The sequence below is a fragment of the Dasypus novemcinctus genome, chromosome 10 (genome assembly GCF_030445035.2).
Source record: "Dasypus novemcinctus isolate mDasNov1 chromosome 10, mDasNov1.1.hap2, whole genome shotgun sequence".
Taxonomy (NCBI): domain Eukaryota; kingdom Metazoa; phylum Chordata; class Mammalia; order Cingulata; family Dasypodidae; genus Dasypus; species Dasypus novemcinctus.
The window spans coordinates 112,103,334-112,130,646 of record NC_080682.1 but is presented as its reverse complement, the minus strand read 5'-3'; the positions used below and the strand labels follow the sequence as shown (position 1 = coordinate 112,130,646).

General features: G+C 42.7%; 1 protein-coding gene across 8 annotated transcripts in view; it reads left to right on the top strand.

Annotated features, from left to right (window-relative positions):
• TENM4 (teneurin transmembrane protein 4) overlaps positions 1-27,313 on the top strand; it is an 801,291-nt gene that overhangs the window by 591,663 nt on the left and 182,315 nt on the right. For all 8 annotated transcript variants that reach the window (XM_058306052.2, XM_058306055.2, XM_058306053.2 and 5 more), the window contains 2 exons: positions 5,558-5,772; positions 7,424-7,634. In XM_058306052.2, the coding sequence (XP_058162035.1) occupies positions 5,558-5,772; positions 7,424-7,634 (426 nt within the window). The remainder of the gene's footprint in view (positions 1-5,557; positions 5,773-7,423; positions 7,635-27,313) is intronic.

Here is a 27,313-nt window from a genome sequence, read left to right as displayed (position 1 = left end):
TCTATGGGGTCCTGGCTTCAGAGCCTCCCTCTCCCTCCAAGGATTTGCCTTCCATGCATCAATTAACAGGGTGTATGTATTAATACTTGGTCAGAGTATCTACTCATGACCTCTGAGATGATCTTGAAGACCAAGTCAACTCTTAGCCTATGATCATCTTCATCTGAAGTTAGGGCTGGGGCATTTCCATATAGGCAAACCAGAACCCCAGCCCACTATTTTGAAGGTCAAAGCCAATCGTCTCCTCTGCAAAGATTTTAAGACTTAAAACATGGACTCGTTCTTACTTTCTTTGCCCCTTAATAGGACATGGAGGGAGATAGCATGGATGAGGCCATGTAAAGAGCTCTGGAATCAAGAGCCCTGTGTTCACATCCAGCTGTGGCTACTGGCCCATGTTATGACTTTCAGCAAAACCCTTAAATGAACTTTAGGGACTTTATTTTCCTCCTCTTTAAAATGAGGTTATTGAGATAGATTATCTCTAAGGTCCATTCTAATTCTAGAATTCTAGTATGTGATTAGCATATAATTAACAAGATGATTCTTAAAAGAATTTTCAAGCTGACTCTGTCCGTGGTCCTGCCATGCAAGTTTATTGTGTCAGAAACTGTAGGTGAACGCCATAAAGGGAAGACCAATTTTAGAACAGCATGTGGATTTAAGATTTTTTTTAACCCTCAAGGAATCGGTAAATGGTCTCATTTAGCAAAATATTTCTTTCCTCCATGATCTCTATCAGGCATTCTTTAAACAGGATTTAGATCCATCTGAAATCTCCCATTCTAATGAAATTAAAGTTTGTGGGTTGCTTAGGTTTTGTTTTGTTTTTCCCAAGAAGCAAGAGGTGCAGATAAGAGGCAAAATAAAATTGTACCAGCTTATTGGTTTACTTTAATTGGAGTATTTTTGCTTAAAGGGATTATCTGTCATTACTAATGCAAGTGGAAATCCTGTTTACAAACCCCTTAAATGCAGTGCAGTGCTGGAAAGTGGTCAGCATCAAATGCAATTACTGTGACAAAAAATACATCAGTCTGGGAAAACAGAGGACAAAGCTTCCTACAGTTTATGTGAGACCCCACCGTACTTAATTTCTTTTTCCCTGGTCAAACCAAGGTCTACTCCGTTTATGTTTTTACTTTTGATGTTAAAAATCTAGTTCCTAGACATCTCTCAAGGGGGGAAGTCTTTAGCCCTGATGTTAGTGCATATTTCTGTCCCCTCTGAGGGTATCAGACAAGAGAACTGGTTCCAGAATTAAAATTAGTGTTCCTGCTGCCACAATGATGTGGGCAGCAGAGTGGTATTTTTGGGAGAAAGTAAATTGACCTTGGAGCCAGACTGGCCAGGGTTCAAATTCTGACCCTCCCCTTTATTGGTTATGTTAACTCGTGCTGGGTTTTCCATCTCCTTTGACCTTATTTATTTTCCTCATCAATAGAGCAAGAGTGATAACAATTGTCTTTTCAAAGTCTTGTGGTGAAGAGGCACTCAACAAATGTTATTGCCTTCTTGCTGTTCACCCAAATCCCAGACCATTCTAAATCATATTTTAAAATCCCAAAAATCCAGACCATTTAACCCCTTTTCTCCATATGTCCTGCAAAGGTTTGGTTTACTTTTGAATGTTTTTTGAAGGATGTATTTTTCTTAATCATACTAATGAAATGTATGTTAAACACAGTATGTTAAATGTCCTCTCACGTCTTTAACAAAACATCAAAGTGCAATCCATTTTCTCTATTTTCAAAGTAGCTGTAACCATTTCGGGGTCGTTGCGGGACAAAACCAAATACAGCAGCTTTTCGAAGAAAAACCACAAGAACTTGTGTTATGCGTTAATGGGGAGGGGGAGAAAAGCTGTGAATAAACAAGCATTTCTGATGGTTGAATTGGTGGACTAGGGATAGCGTTTTCTTCTTTCTGCAATGAAATCAAAATTGCCCGTCAGTATGAACCGTGGAAATTGCTGCACGCAGGCTCAGCTGGGCTCCCCAAAATGGAACAGCTTATTTTGATAACCAAATAAATTTCAAACAGTTGCTAAGGAAACTAAAGGATTCTTTGTGCAAGTTATTACATTGAAAAGAACCACAAAGGTGGGGGAGGAGGAACATGTTAGTTGATTAGGAATTTAGAACTGATATAGATAGGTCTCAGTTCAGAAAAGTAAAGGCAGTGATTGGAAAGTGCGTGGATTTTCAGTTCTTCCAGATCTCTCTTATTTATTTGACTGAGCTGTCCAATCACTTGAACAATTCCTTGAGAACTTTCTTGTATAGACATGACTGTGTATTTGTACAGCATTGCTCTAGGAAGCCTAGATCTGTGTATCTCTACAAAGAAAAGGAGTGTTGCGATAGAATCCGCCCTGTGAAACCTAATCCTGAGGCTGGGGGTCCCTAATCCTGAGTTAAGCTCTTTGTACTGTTTGTTAAGCCTCTGAGAGCACCCAGTGATTGTTCAGTGTCCTTCTCTTGAATGTCTCAAGACCTCCGACTGTTGCCCTTTAACTCTGGGTCCTGTTTGTGGGTCCTTAATTTGTAAAAACTGTCAACTTCTTACCCGCCAGATGTCAGGAAGTTCCTAAATGCATCTACCTGGTCTAGCCTTGGTATGTGATATTTAGCCTGCTTGGGCTGTGAATTAAATTGGATTCTTGATGTTTTAGAGTGTCAGCAACCCACCACCATTGATTGAGAATATCTTTTTACAGTTTTCAATAATCATCAACTCTAAGGAGCCATATTCTCATAAATAAACGACCCCAAATGGATTCATCTCTAAAAGGTTTCTTAAGAATCCTGGGCCAGCATATGTACGTTTTCATACTGCTGTGAGAATGATCTCAACTGATACATGTGAAAGTGCTGGCACATAGTCAGAGCTCAATTGACAGTCACTAATGGTACTAGGAGTACCACTGCCTCTACATTTATGCACAGGGCTTTTCTCCTCCAGCTGCCTCTGCCCCCCTCGTTACCCCAGGACTGGTGGGCTTCGCTGTGTGATACTGTTTTTTCACCCTCGGTGCTCACAGCTTGTTGCTCAGAAGGGGGTTTCACTCTGGCGGACTCTCAGTCCAGCCAGTCCCCTGCCTCTTTCCCCTCAACCACGCCCACTGCATGCCTATGGCTGCTCCCCTGTGGGAGGGAAAGGAAGAATAAGAAAAGGGTAAATTTCCAAATGGGGCTTCTCTTTTCCCTCATAGATTGGGCCTTGGCCTCTTCCTAAGGACAGGGTGACTTCTAGCACAAAGGCCACTTTTGAACAAAAGCTCCAGAGTGACCCTGACAGACTCAGTTTTAGAAAGTCAAGGTCTTGGGAGTAGGGGCTATGGGGGATGGGGAGGGCGGAGGCCCTAGACAGAAACTTACTATTTTTAATTTATTGTTGTATACACACCAAAAACGATTTGCCTTTTAAATTGGGCCCTTCTGGTGAAATACTAGAATACTGGGAAAGAAAATACCCCTGCTGCCCCCTTCCCTAGGGGAGGAGCCAGCTTATTTATGCCTGTGGGACCTGCAGACCTTGGAAGGAGTCCCCGAGCTTGGCCTCTGACCTATAACATTACTGAATTCGGCTGAAACAGCAGCTGTCCCCTAGAGGTATGTTCACTAGAGGGGAAAGAAACTGTGCTGGTTTCTACAGCAGCGGTGGGCAAAGTTGTCTATTATTTATTCTCAGACATGGGAGTTATTTGAATGCAGACAAATTCTGAAATCCCAGCAGTGCTGACTGACTCCCACCTACTCACTAAGAAAATGAGTCCTTGGAATTAGCAGTCCTGGGGCCATTTCTTTGCAGTTTCTAGGAGTAAAAAAGCTCAAAATCCATCCTGGTTTTGATTCATACTCCCTCATAGTTCTGCCTCCTTAGCCAAATTAAAAGCCAAAGGGTATTCTAATTTCTACCTGGGATATAAAAGGATTGTGGTATTAGGAACCCAAAAAATCAGATAAAGAAGAATGTGAGAGTAATTATTTCCTATCTTAGTGCTTTGTGAATTTGGCTGCTACCTTAGAACTTTCCAAACCACAGTGTGGTAGATTCTGTGTGTGTCTGTGCTTTCAAGGTAAGAGTCTGCGGCATTTTCCTTCCATAAAGGAATTAAATGCCAACTCTTTCCCATGCTAATGACAGAATTACTAGTGGTACTTTTTCAATAGCATGCATTTTAACTTTTTTGTTGGCATATTTTTAATTAAAATAACATTTAATGGTTTGGAGCTAAAACTCTGATGTTTCTGCCTAGGAGTTTATAGGGGAATGATAACATATGGAGAAGTTTAACATTTAAATTGAATTTTATTATTTAAAACAGTAAAATATTTTATGACTACAACAATGCCCTGCCAAGCTCCATTTCAGCATCAAATGTGCTTTGTAAGGAGTCTCACAAAGCTAGGGGGGAAAAAGACATTTTAATTTCTTATTCCCCAAATGCTTTTTATAAAAAGCTCCTACAAACATGTTTACTTTACAAATGAATTCTTGTTCTCTAAAGTGTCTGTTTGAACATCTCTAACAGCACAAAAAAAACCACTTTGAGACTGGGATGCCCAGAGAGCCCCCTCCTGATGGCAGATGGCATGTAGTTGTTGACGGGGGCTTGGTTTGTCAGGGGCCTGAGGGTCTCCTCGCTCTCCGCCCGCTCTCTGAAGGCTGATGTCTGGCAGGAAGTTTAGGTTTATGTTTTTCACATGTGAGTGTGTTGAATTACTAAACATAGGAAGTTTGATAAGAAGCCTTCCTTCCTGGCACTCGTGGTGTCCCCAGAAAGCTGTCATGGTACTCATTAGTGACAGAGTAGCAAGAGACCTTGTTCCTGACCTCCCTGCATGGACGCTGGGCTCAGGCTTGGGGGTCTGGGTTGAATTTCCAAGTGTATCATAGACTTTGTGCCTCAGCATGAGAAATTCCCTCAACTCTACACACTTACCACAAAAATGATACCCACCTCCACCGAAAGACAAAGAAGCATGTTAAGAAATGTTTCTTCCCATCAGAAATACTGTCTTCTTCATTTCCCCCAACTCCCACCCCTGTGCCAACACAAACCCCCATCCTTATAGCTTAGTCTCAGAATGTGCCCCTCCCCAGCCCCCAATTTCTACAGACTCGTAACTTTTAAAATCCCTTACTCCACTCAAGTCACGCCTCCCACTGCTGGGGAAATCGTTCTGTGCATTTAATAACAACACCTTATCCCTCTATCGTTTCTATTTTAGCTTACACTCCTTTACACAGCCACGAACACACACACTCAGAGTTATTCTCATGTGACTGCAAGTGATTATTTTTAGGATCAAAATACATCTTAACAAGCTGTGGAGTTATGCAGTAAACAGATGGCCCTTGGGGAGGACCCATACTGCTTTGGAAGAATATATTTTTTTTAGCAGAAGAATTTGAGCATCACTGGGAAAAAACAACAAAGTCCTAGAGAGGAAGGTGCCAGGAGAGGCCTGCTTGCTCAGGGGCTCAGATTCCTTGTTTCATTTATGGCTAACTGTGACATTTTTGTCTTCCCTTCCCTGTGTCTTGGTAGGAAAGCCCAGTAGTTTCTTTCCAGAGGACAGTTTTATAGACTCTGGAGAAATCGACGTGGGGAGACGGGCTTCCCAGAAGATTCCTCCTGGCACTTTCTGGAGATCTCAGGTGTTCATAGATCATCCTGTGCATCTGAAATTCAATGTGTCTCTGGGAAAGGCAGCTCTGGTTGGCATTTATGGCAGAAAAGGTCTTCCTCCTTCACATACACAGGTAACCAGACCCCATGTACACTGGTCCCCAGGGACTCCCACCTCAAATCTTAATCCAGAGTTCCGGAGCCTAGCGCTTAAACCTGGAGCCTGGAGCCTGAGGAATCTTACATCTGTATGTCCCATCCTTCCATTTGCCCCACTCGGACCCTCCCTTCCAAATTAGATGGGTTGCATCCCTGGGACTTCGGGTTAACCCCTTGGGAATTCTAGGAAATCTCTGTACCCTTTCCACTATTACCCAACCCCCTCTGTTAAATTATTTTCCATGAAATGTGGTCTAGAGAAAAAGCATGCACTTTGGGGTCAGACAGACATGTGTTTGAATCCTACCAGCATCAGTTTTGTAGCCCAGGGTCCATTACTTATCCTCTCTGAGCAAGTTTCCAGTCTATAATGTGGTGATGACAGCACCCACTTTGCAGGGCTCTTGTGAGAAATAAAGAATAACCTTGGTAAATAGCTGCTGCAGGACTTGGTTCAGAATGGGAGGTCCTTAATAAATATTACTCACTTAGTCTTTTGTATTCCTTCTCGCTGTCAGGGCTACACATTAACTCATACACATGCACATCAGAAGCATTTTAGAAGGTTGTCGGTGATGATTGACATCTTACCAGTGATGACTAGTAAAGAAGAGTGATGTGCGCAAGGTCCTCCCAGCTCGGGAACTGGAGTAATATAAGCCATAGGTATCCCACAGGCATTCGCAGGCCAAATGCAGTCTTCTTAGCCCCAATAGCTACTTAAGATTTTTAGGGAAAAGCTACGTAGGTACACTTACGAGGAATGAAGTCACAGAAAAATCCAGGAAGCCTGGGTTCCTGATGAATTCAGAGAACTACTATACTTTTCCTGTACTTCTTAGCTCCATACGTTTTTACATGAGCAAAAATAAGTATCTATCTTGTTTTTAACAAAGAGATAGATGATAGATAGATAGATAGATAGATAGATAGATAGATAGATAGATAGATGCGAGATCATTTACTCAGTCTGCTTGCTAGGAGGCCAGTAGGACTGAGCCACCTCCCTATTGTTAACACTGACTTCTCCTGAATCTCCCACTAATCGTTTTAGATCAATTGGCAATTGTATTTGACACAGCGTGTAATTAATGATAAAGTATTGAGCTAATCCAGTTCTAAAATATTAGTTTTCTTAATTTTATTCCCTGAAATGGGAGCATTTAGAAAGGGTCATTGACAAAAGGAAGTTTTCATTTGCACATTTAAGGCATGTCTGGTGCTCCTGTCCCAATCCTAGGACACAGAACCCCTCCCCCATCCCATCATTGTTTGCACAGAGTTCAAACAATCATTAAGTGGCTGGGTTTGAAATCCTGTGCCCACCATTGACAAAATATAGTTATCCTGGTACAAATTCAGCCATCACACCTACAGCAAAAATTAAAACGAGGCTAAACAATAATGCAGTAATTATGCTGCACTCACAAGAGAGTCAGGAAGCAACACTATGGAAAAGTGGGGTCTAGGGAGGAGTTTGAGTTGGCTGATCTGCCTTCATGGGATTCTAGCTTCTTGTGCCTCTTTCAATTTGTGTTTCCTAGTACCCTTCCCATGAGATGCTCTTAGAACCTGTCATTATGGTGAAGCAAATCCACTGCTAATTATGTTCTCTTTGTACTTTAGTTTGATTTTGTAGAGCTGCTGGATGGAAGGAGGCTCCTGACCCAGGAGGCACGGAGCCTGGAGGGACCCCAGCGCAAATCTCGGGGTGTCGTCCCCCCTTCTAGCCATGAAACCGGCTTCATCCAGTATTTGGATTCAGGAATCTGGCACCTGGCAATTTACAATGATGGGAAGGAGTCTGAAGTGGTTTCTTTCCTCACCACTGCCATCGGTAAGGAAGCTCCACCCCCGTGTCCATGGGATATTGTCTCTTTGGGTTGAATGATGCTTGGGGATTCTGTGGGTTGCAGCTGCCAAGGGAATGTTTGTTGCCCAGAGCTGCGGATTCCACCCAGAGTCTGGCGTGAGGGCATCATGACTGGGCTTGCTGGACAGAGGCTGAGCATGAGCTGCAGGGAAATAAGGGCAAGAAGTGGCAGGAGGGGCTGGCAGGCCATTCTGGGCTGGCATCTAAGCCTAGGACTGTTGTCGTTGCCTTTCTCCTGCTGACTGTGACGGGATGCGTGGAGCAGCAGCTCCTTTTAAAGACCAAGGGGCGGAACCGACAATATGAGACAGGAACCCTGCGTGAGCGGCCACACATCCGCAGCTCCTCTCTGTGGACGCGTCTTCCCAACACCTGTTAGTCTCACGCGGGTCTTCTCAACCGATTTGTTGTACTGTTTTTGTTTGGTTTTGCTTTTGCTTTTGGAGCTACAATCCCTAGCAGATGAGAAAAGAAAGGCTTGGAGAGTCCGTGAGATCAGAGATAGTGGAAAGAGTTGGATGAGCAAAGTCCTCATTCAGACTGAGGTTTCCTTGAGAATGGAGACATCCTGATCACTGGTGGTTTAGATAGGGGCTTGACCCCTTAGCTTTCTCACGTGGTGGAGGAGGCTTTGGCTACTACTTCAGAGCGTCTGGGGAGGCTGGCACCCTGTTCTAAAGAGTTCTGTTTTTACCAGTGCATTCTTCAGAATGTGTCTCCTCCTCAGATCACCATAGAGTGCCGTAGGTCATGTAGTCTTGGTGGTTCAAGTCAGAAAGCTTTTTTTTCTGACTTTATATTGTTTTGTGGTGGTGATGGGTTTTTGTTTATTTTTTTAACAATTTAAAATATATATGACAGTTTCAAAAATAATACAAACCCCGTAAAGAGAACTCCAGTATACCCCCACACTCTCCAGATACCCAGGTCCACCAATTTTAACATTTTGCCACCTTTGCCATGTCATTCTATTTATTTATCCATCTGTCAATCAATACATCACCTACCTAGCTATTTTCTGAACATTTGAGAGCAGCTTACACACATCGTACTCCTTGAACACATAATGCTCGCACGTACATTTCCTAAGAACAGGGATATTCACTTTGTAAGCACCTTAAGTGCAGTTATCAAGTTCAAGAAATTTAACATCAATATAAAGCTTACATTCTGTATTCCAATTTTTTTTTATGTCCCAATAATGTCCTTTTGAGCCTTTTCTTCTCCATTCTTAGATTCCATCCAGGATCATGTATTGTATTTAATTGTCATTCAATAGTCTGTCTTTCTCCCACCCTCTCTCTCTTTCTTTTTTTCTTTCGCCTGAGTTTATATTGGAAGTACTATGACACACAGAATGGTCTGGGGACTGCATCTTCCTCCATGCTCTTCAAACCCATAGCATGCCTGGAGTTAAATCCCCTACAGGATAATAAAACTAACAGAAAAACAAAACCCCGTTAGCTAGAACACTTGGGACTGGGGTTCCTGATGAATGAAAAGTTCTATGTGGTTACCTGAAAACTTCTTGTCTTAGTCTTTCACTGGGAGTCCCTTTGATTTCCAAAATGGAGTTGAAGAAAAATCTCTCAATCTGGGACTTGGTTTCTAAAACTCTTGCAAGACTCTGGATCTTCCTTCTAAACCGTGGTGGTCATTGTCAAGCTACTCTCCTCATACTTGCAAGTTGACCCTTAGGATCTGAGCAGAGGGTATCTTCCAGCGAAATGTGCGGCATGCGAGAGAATCTGCTGCTGCAAATCCAGGCTCAATATTGTACCCTGTGGGTCATCAGGAAAATAGCTGTGACATAGGAAGTAACCCTTTGTGCTCTCCTAGTTTTGGAAGTGTCTGACCTGGCTGCTGGCCTGTGAGTGCTTGGAAGGCAGAGACTTTCTTCTGTTCTTCTCTGCCTCTCCAGCACCCAGGGTAGTTGCTAAGGGAATGAGTATGAATGTGGCCTTTTCTCTGCTCAGGCTGTTTTAGTTTCCTAGGCTACTCATAGCAAATACCCTGAGACAGTCCGGCATGAACAGCAGGAATTTATTCGCTTATGGTTAGAATCCAGTAAAACATTCAAATCAAGTCATCAACAAGGAGATGCTTTCTTCTCGAAGACCAGCTCAGCAGTCCTTGGCTCCTCTGCCACTTGGCAAGGCACATGGCAGCGACTGCTGGTCCTTCTCTTGTGGGTTTCGTTGATTTTGGCTTCTTGCTTCTGTGGCTTTTCTTTCTCTCCCTGTACTCACTTCATTTATAAAGAACTCCAGTAATAGGATTAAGACCCATCCTGAATGAGTGGCCACACATTAACTGAAGCTGCCTCATCAGAAAATCCTACTTACAATGGGTCCTCACCCACAGGAAGGGATTAACTTTGAGAACGTTTTTTTCTGGGGTACACACAGCTTCAGCCCACCACAGGCCCCCATAGGGGGCACTGACAGTAGCCACCACCTGGGCAGCGGCAGTGCTGTTATTTTCTTCTTGAATGCTTTCTTTTGTGGTGCAGGGGAAAGGAAAGCATGTTCCACTCTGAATCTCTACCACTAACTCATGTTTTGATCTCGCACAAATCACTTGATTTTTCCAGCTCTTGGTTTCTCAAGATTCTGGAATTTGAAACCACAGCTCCATGGTTACTGGTGACATAAAGCTAACTGTGCAGCCCTGTCCCCTGTCATCAGAGAGCCCAGTTCTGGTTTTCACTATCAATTACACTGTCACTTTGTGGGACTTGCCAGGCGCCAGAGCCTGTTTCTTTTCTCTCTCTGGACATGATGGCTTCCACGTAGAGACATGATTATCAAGTCATTCATAGTACCCAAGTTCCGGCTTCCTGGCCTCACAGCCACTTTCTCTTAGCATGGTTTGCAAAGAAGCACTGAGTGTCATGCTTGCCTATAACTCAGACTTTTAAAATCAGAATTCTTTCTTTTTAATCATGTATAAATATGAAAAAGATATTACAGCACCATGAAAAGCTACTTTTAATTAGGGTATGCCTCTTAGAGAAATAAAACGTACATACAGTTAGGTACCTTTGCTAGCTCTTGACTTGTCAGGGCTTGCTAACCTGTTGTGTCATAATTAAGAAGATGGTCTTCCTTTTCCCTCTGGTTCCTCTGTTCTCACCTAAATGATGAAACCTGTCTTTTCCTCTCCAGTTAACACTATACTGTCGTTTAGAACAGATAGGCTATACAGTGCTTCTGGGATTTTAATGTACTTTTATGAACCAGCTGGGCGTCTTGTTAAAATGCAGATTCTGACTCAGTGGATCTGGGTGGAGCCTTCGATTCTGCGTTTATAACCAGCACCCAGTGACACTGAGGCTGTTGGCCCGTGGACCATATTTTGAGCAGCATGAGGTTATAACACCTTATGGGTGATTCTCAAACATGGTTGTACAGAGGAATCTCTTGGGAAGCTACTCAAAAATTCCAATTCCTGGGCCTTATCCCCAGAAAAAAAAATTTTTTTTAAGATTTTTATGATTTTTAAAAATTTCTGGGAAACGGACTTGGCCCAGTGGTTAGGGCGTCCGTCTACCACATGGGAGGTCCGCGGTTCAAACCCTGGGCCTCCTTGACCCGTGTGGAGCTGGCCAGGCGCAGTGCTGATGCGCGCAAGGAGTGCCCTGCCACGCAGGGGTGTCCCCCGCGTAGGGGAGCCCCACGCGCAAGGAGTGCACCCGTGAGGAGAGCCGCCCAGCGTGAAATGAAAGAGCAGCCTGCCCAGGAATGGCGCCGCCCACACTTCCCGTGCCACTGACAACAGAAACAGACAAAGAAACAAGACGCAGCAAATAGACACAGAGAACAGGCAACTGGGGGAGGGGAGGGGAATTAAATAAATTAATAAATCTTTAAAAAAAAATAAAATAAAATAAAAGTAAACAATTAAAAAAAATTTTATCTCCCTTTCCTCTCTCCTCCCCGCCCCCCCCCCCAATGTCTGCTCTCTTGCATCCATTCACTGTGTGTTCTTCTGTGTCTGCTTGCATTCTCAGCAGTACCGGGAATCTGTGTCTCTTTTTGTTGCATCATCTTGCTGCATCAGCTCTCCATGTGCATGGCGCCGCTCCTGGGTGGGCTGCATTTTTTTCACGCGGGGCAGCTCTCCTTGCAGGGTGCATTCCTTGCGCATAGGGCTCAGGGTTGTGCCTGCATGGCATGACACTCCTTGCGTGTGTCAGCACTGTGCATGGGCCAGCTGGCCCTGGGTTTGAACCCTGGACCTCCTATATGGTAGGCAGATGCTCTATCAGTTGAGCCACATCCACTTCCCCAGAAATTTTGATTCAGTGGGCCTAACGTAGAGTTCAGGTGATTGTGATTCTGGTGATTCATCAACTAAGCTCTGAAAGCCAGTGCTCTCCACGCTTTCCATTCCTTCCTTCCCTCACCTGTTAGCTCCGTGACCACAGACAGTCCCAGCGTCTTGCTTAGCTTCGTTTTTCTTGCTGGAAAAATGGAATAATAACAGTACTTTGCAATCCCATGGTGAAGATTAGTGATAGCAAATACAGCATGCCTTAGCACAGTCTTTGAAACACCATCAACAATCAAGAGGAGCAGTTCATATTCTTGCCCACTTCCCACCCCTCCTCCCCCTTGCTCTTGCTGTCTTTCTGACCTGTCTCCCTCCAAGCTATGTGATTCCTTAATGAGCACCTTTTTTCTTTAATACAAAAACAGACTGATTCTAAGGCTGCTGTTAATTCCTTTCTCCCCAAGAGTCCCTGGCACTGAGTCTCAGCTGTCTGTGATTGTTACCTGTGAGCTCGAAGTTGTCATTGGTCTTGGCAGGTTAATTAAAAGTTTAAGTCTTGTTTTAGTGAAGTCATTATGGTCCCAACATACAACTGTAACTCTCAGGTTTGCTTAACACACAAACCGAAATATGACCCTTCCTGCATTCCAGGTTGAAATCCAGACCTGCAATTTAAACAGATCCGAGATGTCAGGATCCAGAGTACTTAGGCCTGTTTACAATTAAGTAACAGAAGAAATAATTGTGTTTCATTTAACAAATGACTATACTGTGTGCAGCTTTGCTTTTCCGTCCATTTAATACAATCCAGCTGATATTTTCAATTAAATGAGTTTATCTTTTGCCTTGATTTTGAAAAAAAATCCAAAAGCTCTTTATAAACTGTGTACACACAGAAAGACCTAATCTGACAGAGCGCCCTCTGAACTAGATGAATTTACACACATACACACACACATACCTCACAAACCAAGCGAGTTTTGGAATTAAAAAAAAAAGGCAGCTGTTTACAGAAAGAACTGTCTTTCCCTCTCAAATGGAGATCCATAATCTGAGATGAAGGAATTGAGATACAGAGTGCTTAACTGACTGGTCCCAAGTCCCACAGGTAGTGAGGGCAGAGCTGGGCTGGAAACATGGTGTCCAAAACTCACGCTGTCCCCACTCCACCACAGCGTCTCACCACTGCTGTGGTTCAATCTCAATAGTGTATTTTCATCGGTGTTCCAAGGAATACAATCTCCTCCCATTAACTTGCCTCCAGTTTTAAGTAACTGTCTTATAGCAATCCAGGAAGTTTTCTTGAGAAGTCAATAAAAGACCATGAAAAAAAATCTCACAGCATCCAAAACTTTAAAAATAAAAATACCTTTTTATGCATTGCTTGCAACCCAAAGACTGACAGGTCAGTATTGGAGTGGTTTGGATCACCAGATAGCATCTTATTTTTAAATTTTGGTTGATACTGAAACATAAAGGGACAGATTCACTTGCTATTGTGGCCATGTGAGCAAAGTTGAAAAATAGCAGAAGTCCTCCATAGTGGACCTAGAAATCCAGAGGGAAAAAATGAGAATCACTGTTAGAAAACATAAAGACTGGGAAGTTTTTATGAGAAACATGCCCTGATCTCTTCGGTCTGGAGGACCAGCTCATTTGTGATAATTGAAGAAAGAATTGTTTCTTTCATGGCCAGGCAGCTGCTGTAAACTGACATGTTCTATGTCTAGGGACCTGAAGCAGATTTAGTGTATTCCTCCCATCTTCCTCCTGCTCTCCGTCATGTCCTCATCCAACAAATGTTACATCCTGCTCTTTCCCAACCAGGGGATACTGAGAAGGGATAACGGAGTTTCTGGTAAGAGGAACTCATGGTCTAGATTAAGGGACATGAAACAAAGTAAGTGCCTCTAATCCAAGGAAAGGAGCAAAGTCACTCCTGGAGTCACTGGCCAAGGCACCATGAGGCTTAGAAGAAGAAAAGACATATCCAGTGGATGGGGTAGTGACAGCTATCGGGATGAAGTGACATCTGACCTGTACCTTAAGGATGGGGAGAATTTTCACATTTAAAGAAGGAAAATGGGAAGGGAGTGCTATGGAAATCATTCCAGGTAGCATGAGAAGAAAATAGGCCAGTGGAAATTTAAGAGCCTTGAGGAACTGGCTAGAGCACAGGGTGCCCTGAAGAGAAGTGGATTACCCTGGAGAGCCTTGAACACCACGCTAAGGGAAAAGTTCATGCTCTAAGCATTGGGTGCCATTGCAGGCTTTTGAGCAAGGGAAAGTTTTTATTAGCGCTAAAGGGTTTATCTTATTAGGTGCATTCATTTCTGTAATCAGGGGAGGGGACTAAGATTGAGATAGGCAAAAAAGGAGGGAGGGAAAAGAGACAGGATGGACAGAAGGACTGGTTCAGTGGCAATAGTGATATTTTTCACTTGCTTTCCCCGCAACCCATGCCTAGCTTCAGATTCAAAATTGGGTCCTTCATGATTTTCCAAAGACCGCTGGATGAGGCTGTTTCTGTATTTCCCTTGTATTGGTTGGAGAATACTATTGTTCATTAGCCTCTGAGTGCATTTGCAAGGATCTGAGGAGAAAGATCCCTGACATTATATACTTTAACTTGTGTAAAAACCCATACCACCTCAAAAACGAAACTAAGAAAATTGATTGCGGGGTAATTTTCAGGTTTTAAGAAGTCCCTCCTTCACCACTCCCCATGTCCCTTTCGTCTGAGTTATAAGATATTATATGGCAGTGAAGAATCTCTTAGTAATAAATTAACCTGCTTGTAAATGACATTGGCAACACTTTGTGAAATTTCTAATGGAACACTTCTTTGGAAAAGTGCCCTGTGAATTCCACTCTCCCTGATCGCGTTGATTTATTCGGAGCAATCTGGTATAAGTGAGATGAGATGGTAGGACAAGCGAGAGCTCAAGTCAGCACATCGGAGACAGACTGGGGCCAAAAATCTGTTCAGTGGAAGAGAGCTAGGAATATTGGAGCGCTGCATCTGCAGGGGCTCAGATTCTAGCCCTGCCCACTGCTCTCTGATCCCCAGACATTAGGATTGGTTCTTCACCTCCCACCCCACCCCCACCCTCTGTGCTGCCCCTGGGACCTCCTGGTCAGGAAAGAAGAAAAGGTAGTTCAAGACACAGGAGGTCCTAAGCAATAAAAGCTAGTCTCTCTTTAGGGGAGAGTGAGAAATGTGTTTAGTATGCAGATAACCCAAATCCCTGCTGGAGGGGCATTTCAGTGGGGCTTTGATGTTCTCATGTACTCTCTCAGTCGAAGGCATGCCCATTCAGGGCTGGTACAGCATTTAAGGATGGCATCAGGGACAGGCTCTCCCCACCTTGGTCTCTGCCATCCTTGGCTCATGGCTGTTGTTGACGTGTTTGGCACTTCATGTTCATAAGATGGCTGCTGTAGCTCCAGAGCTCATGTCTGCATACCAGGCAGTGAACACATTTGAGCTTTATACTGACACTTGGAGATTATTGGCAAACCCAACGTGTTAAGATGATGTTTCCTAAGGGAAGAGGTTAAAGCAGGAAGGGAAAAGGGTTGAGGGTCCATTGAGAGGGTGGCTGAAGACTTGCAGCTGGCAAAGAAGATGGTGAAGGTCAGAGAGCTAGGGGTGGGAGGGAACTGGAAGAATGTGCTGGTAGGAAGTTCAGTAGAAAAAAATCCAGATATGTTTAGAATCCTCCATTTCAGCATTTTAGTCCCCTTCCGCTACCCATAGCTGGAGCCTCCATTCACATTTGGTTTATGTTCGCCACTTTGGGATACATAATGCCAGGCTTTTATTATCTGACTCACTTAACTTTTAAAGATGAGAAGCCTGAGGCTTAAAGAAGTCACGTGACTTGCCCAGGGTCATGCCGCCACCAATGACAGAGCCGGGATCATAATTACAGCGATCCATGGATCGAGCATTGATCTATGGCAGGCTTTGCGCTCGGTGCGTTATCACTTAGCTCTCCAACAACCTGGGAGTTAGATTAAGCTTATTTATTGGTGGTATATCCTGGTCCATTTGAAAGAAAGGACATTTCCAGGAGATGTGGCACTTTTAATAAGTCTGAGCTTCACGTGACTCACCTGTAATTAGGAACAAAACCTACATTAGAGAGTTTGACAGTGCTGTGAGAACATGATTCATGATAGGTACTTAACATGGTTAAGTGAGAAGGTCAAAGATCACTGATGCTCCCTGTAATCTAGAACCTTCTGTGGTGGGCAGAACTTCTCGTGTGCAACTCTGAAGGAAAGAAGGCACAACTGCCAGTTCAGGGCACAGCCAGACACCTAACTGAGGAGTGCTTTTTTCTGCTCTGAGAACTTTATGTTTTCTAAACTTCCTCGATTCAGGGAGCAGAGCAACTCTGAAACTGATTCATGTCTTGTAATCTTTCTGTGCTGGTGCTATTGCTCAAAAATGTTAAGGTGGGTTCCAGAACATTCCATAGGCTCTAACTGCTCTTTGTTTTTAAAAATTTCATCTTCTTCCAGATTCTACAGGAGAGAGCTCACATATCCCATTCTAGGTTTCACAACTTGTCCAATCTTTACAAACTCCTCCCTGCCTCTCTGGAACTGCCTTGGCAAAATTAATAATATTAATATATTTTTTTATTATTCATTTTTTAAAAATATTACATTCAAAAAATATGAGGTCCCCATTCACCCCCACCGCCCCACCCCACAGCAACACTCTCCCCCATCATCATGACATACCCATTGCATTTGGTGAGTACATCTCTGGGCATCGCTGCACCTCATGGTCAATGGTCCACATCATAGCCCATACTCTCCCACGTTCCATCCAGTGGGTCATGGGAGGATCTACAATGTCCGGTAATTGTCCCTGCAGCACCACCCAGGACAACTCCAAGTCCTCTTAAATGCCTCCACATCTCATCTCTTCCTCCCATTCCCTGCACCCAGCAGCCACCATGGCCACTTTTCCCACACCAATGCCACATTTTCTCTGTGAACCTTGGATTGGTTGTGTCCATTCCACATCTATGTCAAGAGGGGGCTTAGATTCCACATGGATACTGGATGCAATCCTCCTGCTTTCAGTTGTAGGCACTCTTGGCTCCATGGTGTGGTGGTTGACATTCTTCAACTCCATGTTAGCTGAGTGGGGTAAGTCCAATAAACCAGAGTGTAGGAGCTGAAGCTTGTTGAGGCTCAGAGCCTGATATCATATCGTCAGTCCAGAGATTCAGGTCCCCTAGATATATCTTAAACCCCAGCACCAACTACAATTCCAGTAAAGTAACAGGGAAGGCTTGTGAAATGAGATCACATCTGAGTCCAGCTCCATCACGCAGAGACACCAACTCCAAAGAAGGGCCAACTGACATGGCAGTGAACTCCATCTGCCATGACCATAAAACCTGTGGGTCTCTTTAGCCCTCAGAAGAACCAATACCTGGGGGTGTATCTACTTTATCTGTCTCTGAGACTCTGCTCAGGTGTGCATAAGGGCAATCCTTCTGACAACCTCCAGACTCTTTTTTAGAGACTCATAGCCATATAAACTCATTTGTCCTTTCCATTTCCCCCTTAATTAGGTCAAAAAGCATTTTTAACTCCTGTAATTATATGTAGACAGGGATATTCTGCTGGTCCGCGTTGAACCTTTTATTCAAGGTCATTTTCTAGTTACAGCATCAGCTGGTACTTGGTAGTGATCCCTCGGCACCAGGGAGGCTCATCCCCGGGTGTCATGTCCCACACTGGGGGGAAGGCAGTGCATTTACATGCTGAGTTTGGCTTCGAGACTGGCCACATTTGAGTAACATGGAGGCTGTCAGGAGGGAACTCTTAGGCACAGTGCTGTTCTAGGCCTTGTTCTTATTTCAGGTGTATAGGCTCACAAGCATAGTCATTAGTATCAGGGGCTCACTGTTGGACCCTCATTCCTTCCTGGTCTTTGCCGTTGCATCCGGGGGACTGCTGCTGCTCCCCTAGGGACCACGACAGAGCCCCCCTGGCCAGGAACCCAGCACCCCCCCCAGCTGTTATTTTTAATTGTTTCTACTATGAGTATATCCAAGCATTTCCATGCACCCCAGACACATATGTCCCCTGTCAATAACATCCCATACCAGTATGCCTCAGCTGCCATTGTTGAGCCACTCTGTGATCCAAAACTTTCTGAAAAGTGAAACCCAATATAATGCCAGGTTCCCTTAATAGTAAAATGGAATATAGCGATGAGTTTAAAGGTTAGATATAGAATACATATTGATTTGGAAAAATTCTACATCCTATCTTTTTCTTTTCTTTTTTCCTAATTATTAAGCTTCTCTTCACAAGAGCTATAGATCTCAGTAATTCATATAAACAATATTCAGTACTCCCACATATCCAATATAAAATCTTTTCCCTTCCACAGCAATAATCTTTTAACATATTCATACCATATTTACTGAAACTGATGTACAGATATTGAGACAATAGCTTTCAAACAAGGTAACATTTGTGTTTACATTGTGGTTTATACTTCAGGCTATACAAGTTTCTAAATTTTTAGTTATCCTATGTTTTACATTATGATTTACATTAGTAGTCTGTCGGCCCCTATATTTTTTTGGTGTAATATTACATGTTTTATATCCATCCTTGTGTACTCTTGTGAAACACTTCTATTGCCCTCATAGTTACGTTGGTTCCATCTATTCAATATCTATTTCCCCCTCCCTTTGGGGCCCACAGTGACAGTCAATCTTCATTTCTCGAGGAGCCATGTTCAGAGATACTTGCAACAGTGTTGAGGGCTTGACTTGCTCAACTGCCCTAATGCCCTGGGAGCCATCATTTCTCTTGAGAGATACAGTTCCCTCTATTTGATGGCATCCGTCCTCCCCAGGATGTGGGTATACCTTCACTCTCATTATATGGGTCTCTACCTAATGCTATAACCCACTCTGGCAAAATGAGCATTCACATATTCCCTAGGAGTCTGTCCTACATCAGATTATTCCCTTTGAGTATCTTAAACAGGTAACTTTCCTAGTTATATTTTGAAAAGGTTTTCTCAACATTATACTCTCAACCAACACCTGACAATCTCCTTTGTTTGTATGTTGCCCCACCCTCCCCCCAGTTTCTTGGGCAATATTACCCATCCTCCCATCCCTAGCCCCCCTCAAGCCCGCAAAGCCCCACCCAAAGGTAACCCTATGCCCCCATTTTATCCCTTCCTTGTACACATACTTACCTCCAGCTTATCATAGATTTCCCCCATGTAGATGTCAGCTTATATCCTTCCTCTATCCCCCGATTTCCTGTAAGCTTATCTTCCAGTCTCTAGCTCTCTGAGGCACTTGGTTTATTTATTTCATATTATTGAGGTCATGTGGTATTTGTCCTTCAATGCCTGGGTTGCTCCACTCAACAATAATATTAATATTAATGACTACTTTTTAGTCAATGCATGTAATCTCCAAGTATTATCCTAGATATTTTACATAAACTATTTAAAACTCTTACTACAGGCATACAAAGTAGATACTGTTTTTCCCAAAGGAAAGTAAAGCTCAGAGAGTTTAAATAACTAGGCAAAAGTTAAAAACCCAGTCAATGAAGAAGCTAGAATTTAAATTCATGTCTCTCTGACTCTAACACCCACAACTTTTCTCCCCATGTTCTTTCCCATTTATGCCTTTGCATGAGTTGGGAGTATTTAGAGCATATGGGGGAAATGGTGACCAGAGAAGAGTCTAGAAAGCCTGGGAAGGGCCTTGTAGGCTATTTAAAAAGTCTGGATTGGTTTTCCAGGTAATGGAGAGCCTGCTATGGTTTTTGAAGTAAAAATGTAGCATGGTTTGGATTGGGGATAGATCTCTTTGGCAGTGGTACATAAAATTGGATGGTTTTTCAAACTGAAACAGAGAGTCCAATTAGAAGACTAATTTGGGTAGACAGTAGGTTTATATGAGAGAAGGGATCTGAATTTGGGCAAAGTCAGCTACTTTTATATAAAGAAGAACATGTGTTCCAGGAAAAATTCTTGGCTGGTTTTCTTGACCACTGGCATTTTAGCTGTGAAAAAGAAGCAGGAAGTTTTAACCTCGGAGATTGGATGAATGGTGATAGTACTTGTTAGGTAATGAGAGGGAGAAGTGGATTTGCTGAGAAAAAGAGGTAATGACACTAGGTTGGAGCTGCTAATAGAATATCCAAGTGGATGTTATTTGTTGGACATTGCCGGTAGGCAGTTGGATAAATAGACCTAGACTCAGGGCAGCTCTAGACTAGACACAGAAGTCCAACAGTGTCTTCAGTGGGAATGTGGAGGGGGCAGTGAGTGTGGTAGAGGACCTAGGGAGAGAGTGGACCATAACCAAAATCAGGGAGTCAAGGCTGAAAACCCAGTGTTCAGAGGGTAGGCAGGGGAAGAGATACTTAGAGATGAATCATAAAGAAAAGTTCAGGAGATCATCACAAACAAACTGCTGGAATTGGTCATTTGGAGGTCATTGGCAACCATGGTGGGAGCAGTGTCCCCTGAGTGGCACAGGAGGAAGCAAGGTCACCATGAGTTCAGGACTGAGTGAGAGGTGTGGAGTAGAAACAATTCCCTCTAGACAGAGAAGGAAGGGAGGCAGATGGGCGTAACCTGAGGAGGACGTAGGTTCAAGGAAAGGTTTATGTAAGGTGGGGGAGCCTTGATCATGTTGTCAGCTGTGGGAAAGGAGCCAAAGGAGAAGATTGGAGGCCCGAGAGGGAGAGTGAGGATGATCGATGAAAGGAGGTGGGAGACAAAGGACTGGAAAGCAGAGGCAGAAGGCCTGAATGTGGGAAAGGAGGAGAGACACTTCTTCCTGCGAGGTGGGGATAAGGCAGTGAAGAGGAGAGGAGAGAAAGTTCAAGGTGGAGGCAAGTGGAACACAGGGTATGGTTCGTGTTGATATGAGGGTCAGCAGTGTTTTCTAGAAATGGGTTGCCATTGTGGCGTGAATTACGTATCTTCCTTTCTGGGTAAAGGCTCCCTCATGGTAGCACTGGATTAAACCTTTGTGGGATATAAAAGTGGAGAGGCAATGTGGCTTAGTGATCAAAGAGTAGGACTCTGAAGCCAGATCATCTGGTTTGAATTCATTTTCTGCCACAGATTAACAAGATGGCCTTGAGCAAGAGAGATAACCTATCAATTCCTCCGTTTCCTTTTCTGAAAAAAATGGTGATAATAATTGTACCCCCACCTCATGGAGTGCTTATTAAGATAAAATGAGTTAATATTTTTAAAATACTGAGAACCATGCCGGGCACATAATAGGTATTTGCTATTGTTATTGGTAATAATAATAATAACATCCTGAGTGCTTACAGGGTCCCAAGAATATGCTAAGTATTATGCAGGCATTATCTACCTTAAATTTCATTAAAGTCCCAGGGAAATAGAAACAATTATTTCTTCCTTTTCATAGATAGAGAGACAAGGTTCAGAAAAATGAACAAACTTGTCCACAGGCAGACAACAAACAAGGGCAGAGCCAGGACTTGAATCCAGGGCAGTCCAACTCTACCCTCCAAGTTCTTTCCACCATTGGCCCTCCCCAGTCAGTACCCACTTCCCTGGTACTGCTCGCTTCCCCTTTCCCACTGCACTGGGAAAGCGTTTCAGGCTGTGCCCGGAGGATGTGCAGGGTTTGAGCGTTGTCAGAGCCTGGCCCTTCTGTGAGCCAAAGAGTTTTTTCCAAAGGATTTCTCTTTGGGGAAACGACTCCATTATCTTTACAATCAAGTGAAGGTTTAACAGTGGGTTGAGCTGCTTAAACAGAGCAGAGGACCTTCTGTTGAAATGACAGGACTATGAGAGTTATACGAAGGATTTTTTTTTTTTTTTAATGTATGCCAGAAACCTCCCAACATCTGGTTTTAGTTTGAGTAGCTGCTTGTTCATCCCCTTATCTGAGCAGCACTCATGTTCTGGGCTAATAGAAGCAGTTTGTCTCATTCCTGGTTCATGTTACACATTACCTTGATTTTTATTTTCATTTGTTTCAAAGGCCAAAGGAGTCGTGTAAGGGATAGTCTATATATTTTTGGAAAAGTGAGAAAAAGCTCTAAGCACAAAAGCAAGAAGACTGGGGTGGTATATTTCACAAATAGAGTTTGAGTTTTCTTGAGTCTATAAATGCAAGGAATTCCTTGGAGATCTTGTGTTTCGGGAATTGTTTGATCTCTTTAAATGGTCAGAATTATTATCCCCATTTTCCTGATGAGGAAAGTAGGACGTAGGGAGTTGTGCTCAAGGTCACACAGAGACAGAGCTAGGATTCAAACCCAGGTATGTCTGGTTCCACACTTAATTTTGCAAGCCTCCAACACTTCTCAAATGCACTGTGCACTGTGCTGAGATCTGCCTCTTGTATTCAATAAATGATGAAATCACCTTTGGGGACAGTACTAGGTCAGAACAGTATTGAAAACAAAAGGCAAAAAGAGATGCTTATCATTATAGAGAATATTTTTAGTCAAAAACCAATATTGTACATCCTGGTTAATATTGAAAGAATTCTCTTTAAAATCAAGACTGAAATAGGGGTGCATCTATTAGTTAACCGTATTTTATTTTATTTTATTTTATTTTTAAAGATTTATTTATTTATTTAATTTCCCCCCCTCCCCTGGTTGTCTGTTCTTGGTGTCTATTTGCTGCGTCTTGTTTCTTTGTCCGCTTCTGTTGTCGTCAGCGGCACGGGAAGTGTGGGCGGCACCATTCCTGGGCAGGCTGCTCTTTCTTTTCACGCTGGGCGGCTTTCCTCACGGGCGCACTCCTTGCGTGTGGGGGCTCCCCCACGCGGGGGACACCCTTGCGTGGCACGGCACTCCTTGCGCGCATCAGCACTGCGCATGGCCAGCTCCACACGGGTCAAGGAGGCCCGGGGTTTGAACCGCGGACCTCCCATATAGTTAACCGTATTTTAGAAGTGTTGGCTAATCTAAGGCATGAAACAAGAGGCTGAGACAAAGCTGGCGTTATTTGCTAAAGATGTGTTTGTATTCCTAGAGAACACAAAAACATTAATTGAAAACTTATTTTACTTAATAAGAATTCAGAACTTGTAACTGGGACACAAGATAGCTTTTCAAAAATCAATGGATTTCCCATATACTTGTAATAACCAGTTAGGAAATATAATGAAAAATGTCCCAGTCAAAAAAAAAATCAATAAAAATTAAACTATCATCTTAAAAAAACTGTATGTGACCTATGTGACAAAAACTGTAAAATTTTATTGGAAGCTATGAAACAGGACATGAATAATAAGGAAATATAACGTGTTCCTAGATGAGAAGGTGAAATACTCTTAAATGTGTCAATTTATAGGTTTAATGGTATGCCAAACAGAATTCTAAAGGGAATTGAGGAGATTTGATTGAATGGTTTTAAGACTTCATCTGGAATAATAAACAGATGAAAATATGGAAGGAATTATAAAAAGAAGAATAATGAAAGGGTACTTATCTTTAAAGCTATTAACATATTACAAATGAATAATAATTAAAAGCAGGTAGAAACATCAAGCAAATCAATGAAATAAAATTGCCTAGAAATGTTGTTACTTATGTGTAAAAATTTACTATTCACTAAATAATTCACAGTTAATGGAGAAGAGAAGGATTAGCCAACACATGTTGTAGGGATAATCTGAAAAAGAACCCACTTAAACCAGAGGCTGCAAAGGGACATCCAGAGGAGTGGATATGACCGAGGGACACAAAGGTTTATTGGCCTGCAGTCTTGGCCCAATATTTTTGATTCGATGACTTCTCATAAAACTATAGATTTATAGTTTCTCTTAAAAAAATCAGAAGACCAAAATTCCTGTAGGAATAAGCCCCTGCCCCCTTTTGGTGGAGCCCACCCTCTAAAATGCACTGCCTCATCACTTTTCTCCTTTAACTTACCTATATGGCCCCTATAGGAATTTGAATTTCCAACCTCTGATTTGGCCCTCACCTCACACCACATGCCAAAATAAATTCCAGATGGACTAAAGAGGTAAATGTGTAAAAGTCAAACTAAAAGACGGCAAAACCCAACATTCAAAAGTTCTAGCTGGGAGGACTTTTATGTTTAAGAGTCAGAGAAGAAATCACAAAGAGAAAGACTGACAAATGTTTACTAAAAAAAATAAAATAAAATAAAACTTCTATATGTCTTTTATAATGTATCAAAATAAAAAGGGAAAAAAAGTGGACTAGGAAAATACTTGTAGTAAATATGAAAGACCAAGGATTAATATCTGTATTATATCAAAGTTCATACTCCTTGGAAAAAATCACAAAGACTCTCCTACATAAATGATGAAGGATCATGTGTAGAAAAATTTCCGGAGTTATGTAGTTATGCTGTTAACATGAAATTTGTTCAACTTCATTAGAACTCAAAGAAATGCAAGTTAACATAACAGTTTATCTTTTTTTAACCTAATAAATTAGACCTCTTGCCCAAATTAATACCCAAACCCAATGAGACTTTAGTCAAACTATACACACATACATTGTTATTTGCACTGTGTGCTGGCTTGGAGCTATGTACCCCAGAAAGACATGTTTTTAATCTTAATCCATTCTGTGGGTATAAACTCTTATAAGTAGGACCTTTTGATGCAGTTACCTTGCTTAAGATGTGTCCCACCTGATCAGGATGGGTCTTAATCCTATGCTGAAGGCCTTATAGGGAAGGCCACAGAGAGAGCCAGAAGCAGAGTCAGTGGAAGCCAGAAGAGGAGGGAGAGGCCAAGAGACTGCATGTGCACTGCATGGGACAGAAAAGTCAGGGACCAGGGATGCCACAGCCTTCTGGGAGAAAGCATCACTCTGATGATGCTTTACTTTGGGACTTCCCCTGTCTTCAAAACAGTGAGCCAATATATGGGTATAACTCAACCCATTGTTTGGTATTTGCTTTATCAGCCAAGGAATTTAAACACATTGGAAGGCAGTATAACCCTTTTGGAAAGCAGTTTGAAATCCTGTATTAAGCCATAAAAGTGTTCATATTTTCAACTTCTGAGAGGCTTTCATAAAGAAAGAAACCATTACCTAACAAAAAGCTGCATGCCTATCAACGGTGTTCACAATTGTGAAAATCTGAAAACATTCAAGTGTCTAACAGGAAAAAAAGCATATAAGCAAAGTACGAAATATCTACTTGATGAAAATTATGCAGCCATTAAAAATTACCATTATAGAGTAAGAAACGTAGGATAACGTATATTATATAATATTCAGCCCCAGAAGGAGGACGTAAAAGTTATGTTTACGATATGAACATTTCTGTTAATAACAATGTAATTTGCCTAATCCATGTAGTTTTGAGGCAAAATTGAATTTGAACTCAAGTCTTTCAAATTCTGAGACCATTGCTTTTTCCACCTGCCCACTTCCTTCCCATTGTGCTCACCAAAGTATCATTTTGGTGCCTGTCAGGAGCCAGTTTGTCCAAACTGAACCTAATGCAGTGGCTCAGAGTTTCCAACTGATGGAGAGTGTGAAAGAAGAGACTTTTGTCAATCTCATAAACCTGTGAAAGCTGGCATTTTCTTTAGAGTTTCCCTTCTTCCCATTTGGCACAAGTGGTAGAATGGACAAATCTAGAGGGCCAGAAAGGATGAGTTGAACAAAGGTCCTCCTTCCTGTGTAGTTTCTTGGGTGCTGCTGGTGATATGGGCACATGTGTTTCTTCAGCTCTGTACTACACCCCGTGTGTATGTAAATATTTTAAATATTTTTGTTGTCTTCAAAAAAAATAATTGCTTTCAGTTAAAGCCATTACCCTTGAAGGCAGGCCATGCATTTTAAACCAGTTTTGCTTGATGTGAAAGAAAAGACCCAGTGGTCTCTTGATCCTGAATGCCTAGTGTTAGAGGATACCAGAGACGGCTTAGTGGGACTCACCTTAAAAAAGAAAGCATATTTTAAAGAACACTGGGATTTGAAAACCTGAGCCTGCCATTCTGTTTCCTCCATCCCACCAGCTAAAACAGATGAGCATTTTCTGTGTAAAAGAGTTACCATGACCGTAATAATCCCTTCCATTGTATAGGACTTTTAGTTTACCGAGCACAATGACATACAGATTTTCTTTTTTTTTTCTTTTCCTTTCATCCTCTCAGTCCAGTGAAATGGAATGGCACTAGGATTATTGTCCCTATTTAGTAGAAGCAGCAACTGAAGTTCAGAAAAGTTAAGTCTCTTTTATCTGCTGGCCTGTGATCATACATCAAGTGTGGAGGAGCTCGAGTTTAAATCCAATTCTCCTGCTTGTTTGATGGATTCATTGGTTCACTGATTCTTGCAAGCGTGCATTTGTTCACTGTGTCCTGCACCTTCTCTACGCCACACTCGCTGCTTGGGCTCTAATTACAGTTGTGAACAAGGCATCAGGGCTCCTGCCTGGATGGATCTCGCAGTCTAGTCAGAGAGAAAGACGTTGATGAGTAAGTGTAACCGTGATGAGTTGTAAAGGAAAAAATGGGGGGGTCTAGGGGAGCATCTAATACAGGGGGGCAATCCAATTAGGGTGCGAGTGGGGGAGACATTCTGAGTACATGATATCTAAACTGTCGATCTCAAAACTGAACAGGGGAGAGCTAGGTGAATGGCCAAAAGTGACACGGGAGAAGGGTTGAAGACCGATGCCTAAGGATCGCCACTGTTTAATAGGTTGAGGAAGAGCCTCAGAAGGGAGGAGGAAGGTGAATGATGACAGCAGTGGAAATACAGGAGAGGATGCCGTTTTTAAAGCTGAGGGAAGTCTTTCGGGAAACTGTGTCAAATGCCATTGAGAGGCTTGTTGCACTTGTCTCCTTCCTGAAATCTCAGTTTAATGGGGGTAATGATTTAAAACAAAAAAGCAAAGGAATCAGAGATGGCAGTCAGGAAGAGATGGAGCAGGTTTTTGGAAAATAAAGTGAATGGCAGTGTGGAGAAAGCCGAGCATTGAGCAAGCACCTGGCAAATGGGATGTCATTGGGAAGCCAGCCTCTCCACACTCAGGGCCCGGCAAATCCTGGGAAACAGCAGCCCCAGGGACAGCAGAAGGCAAAGATGGGGCATGAGCTGAAAACATGGGTACATTGGAGGTCTATGGAAGAAGCTGCAATTAGATCCTTAGCCTTCCCCCCTCATCTCACTCAGCCGTGCAACACCCCTCTCCCACCCCTGCTGGAGATTAGAGGGCTCATTCTATGGAGAAATTAAATTTAGGAGAGAGTCATTGTACTGAAAACAGGAGAAATAGGTAATGATCTAAATTTTGAAGATGGTATTTCTAGCTCCATTTTTGATAGCCAAACATCATGTGTCCTCTGTAAGAG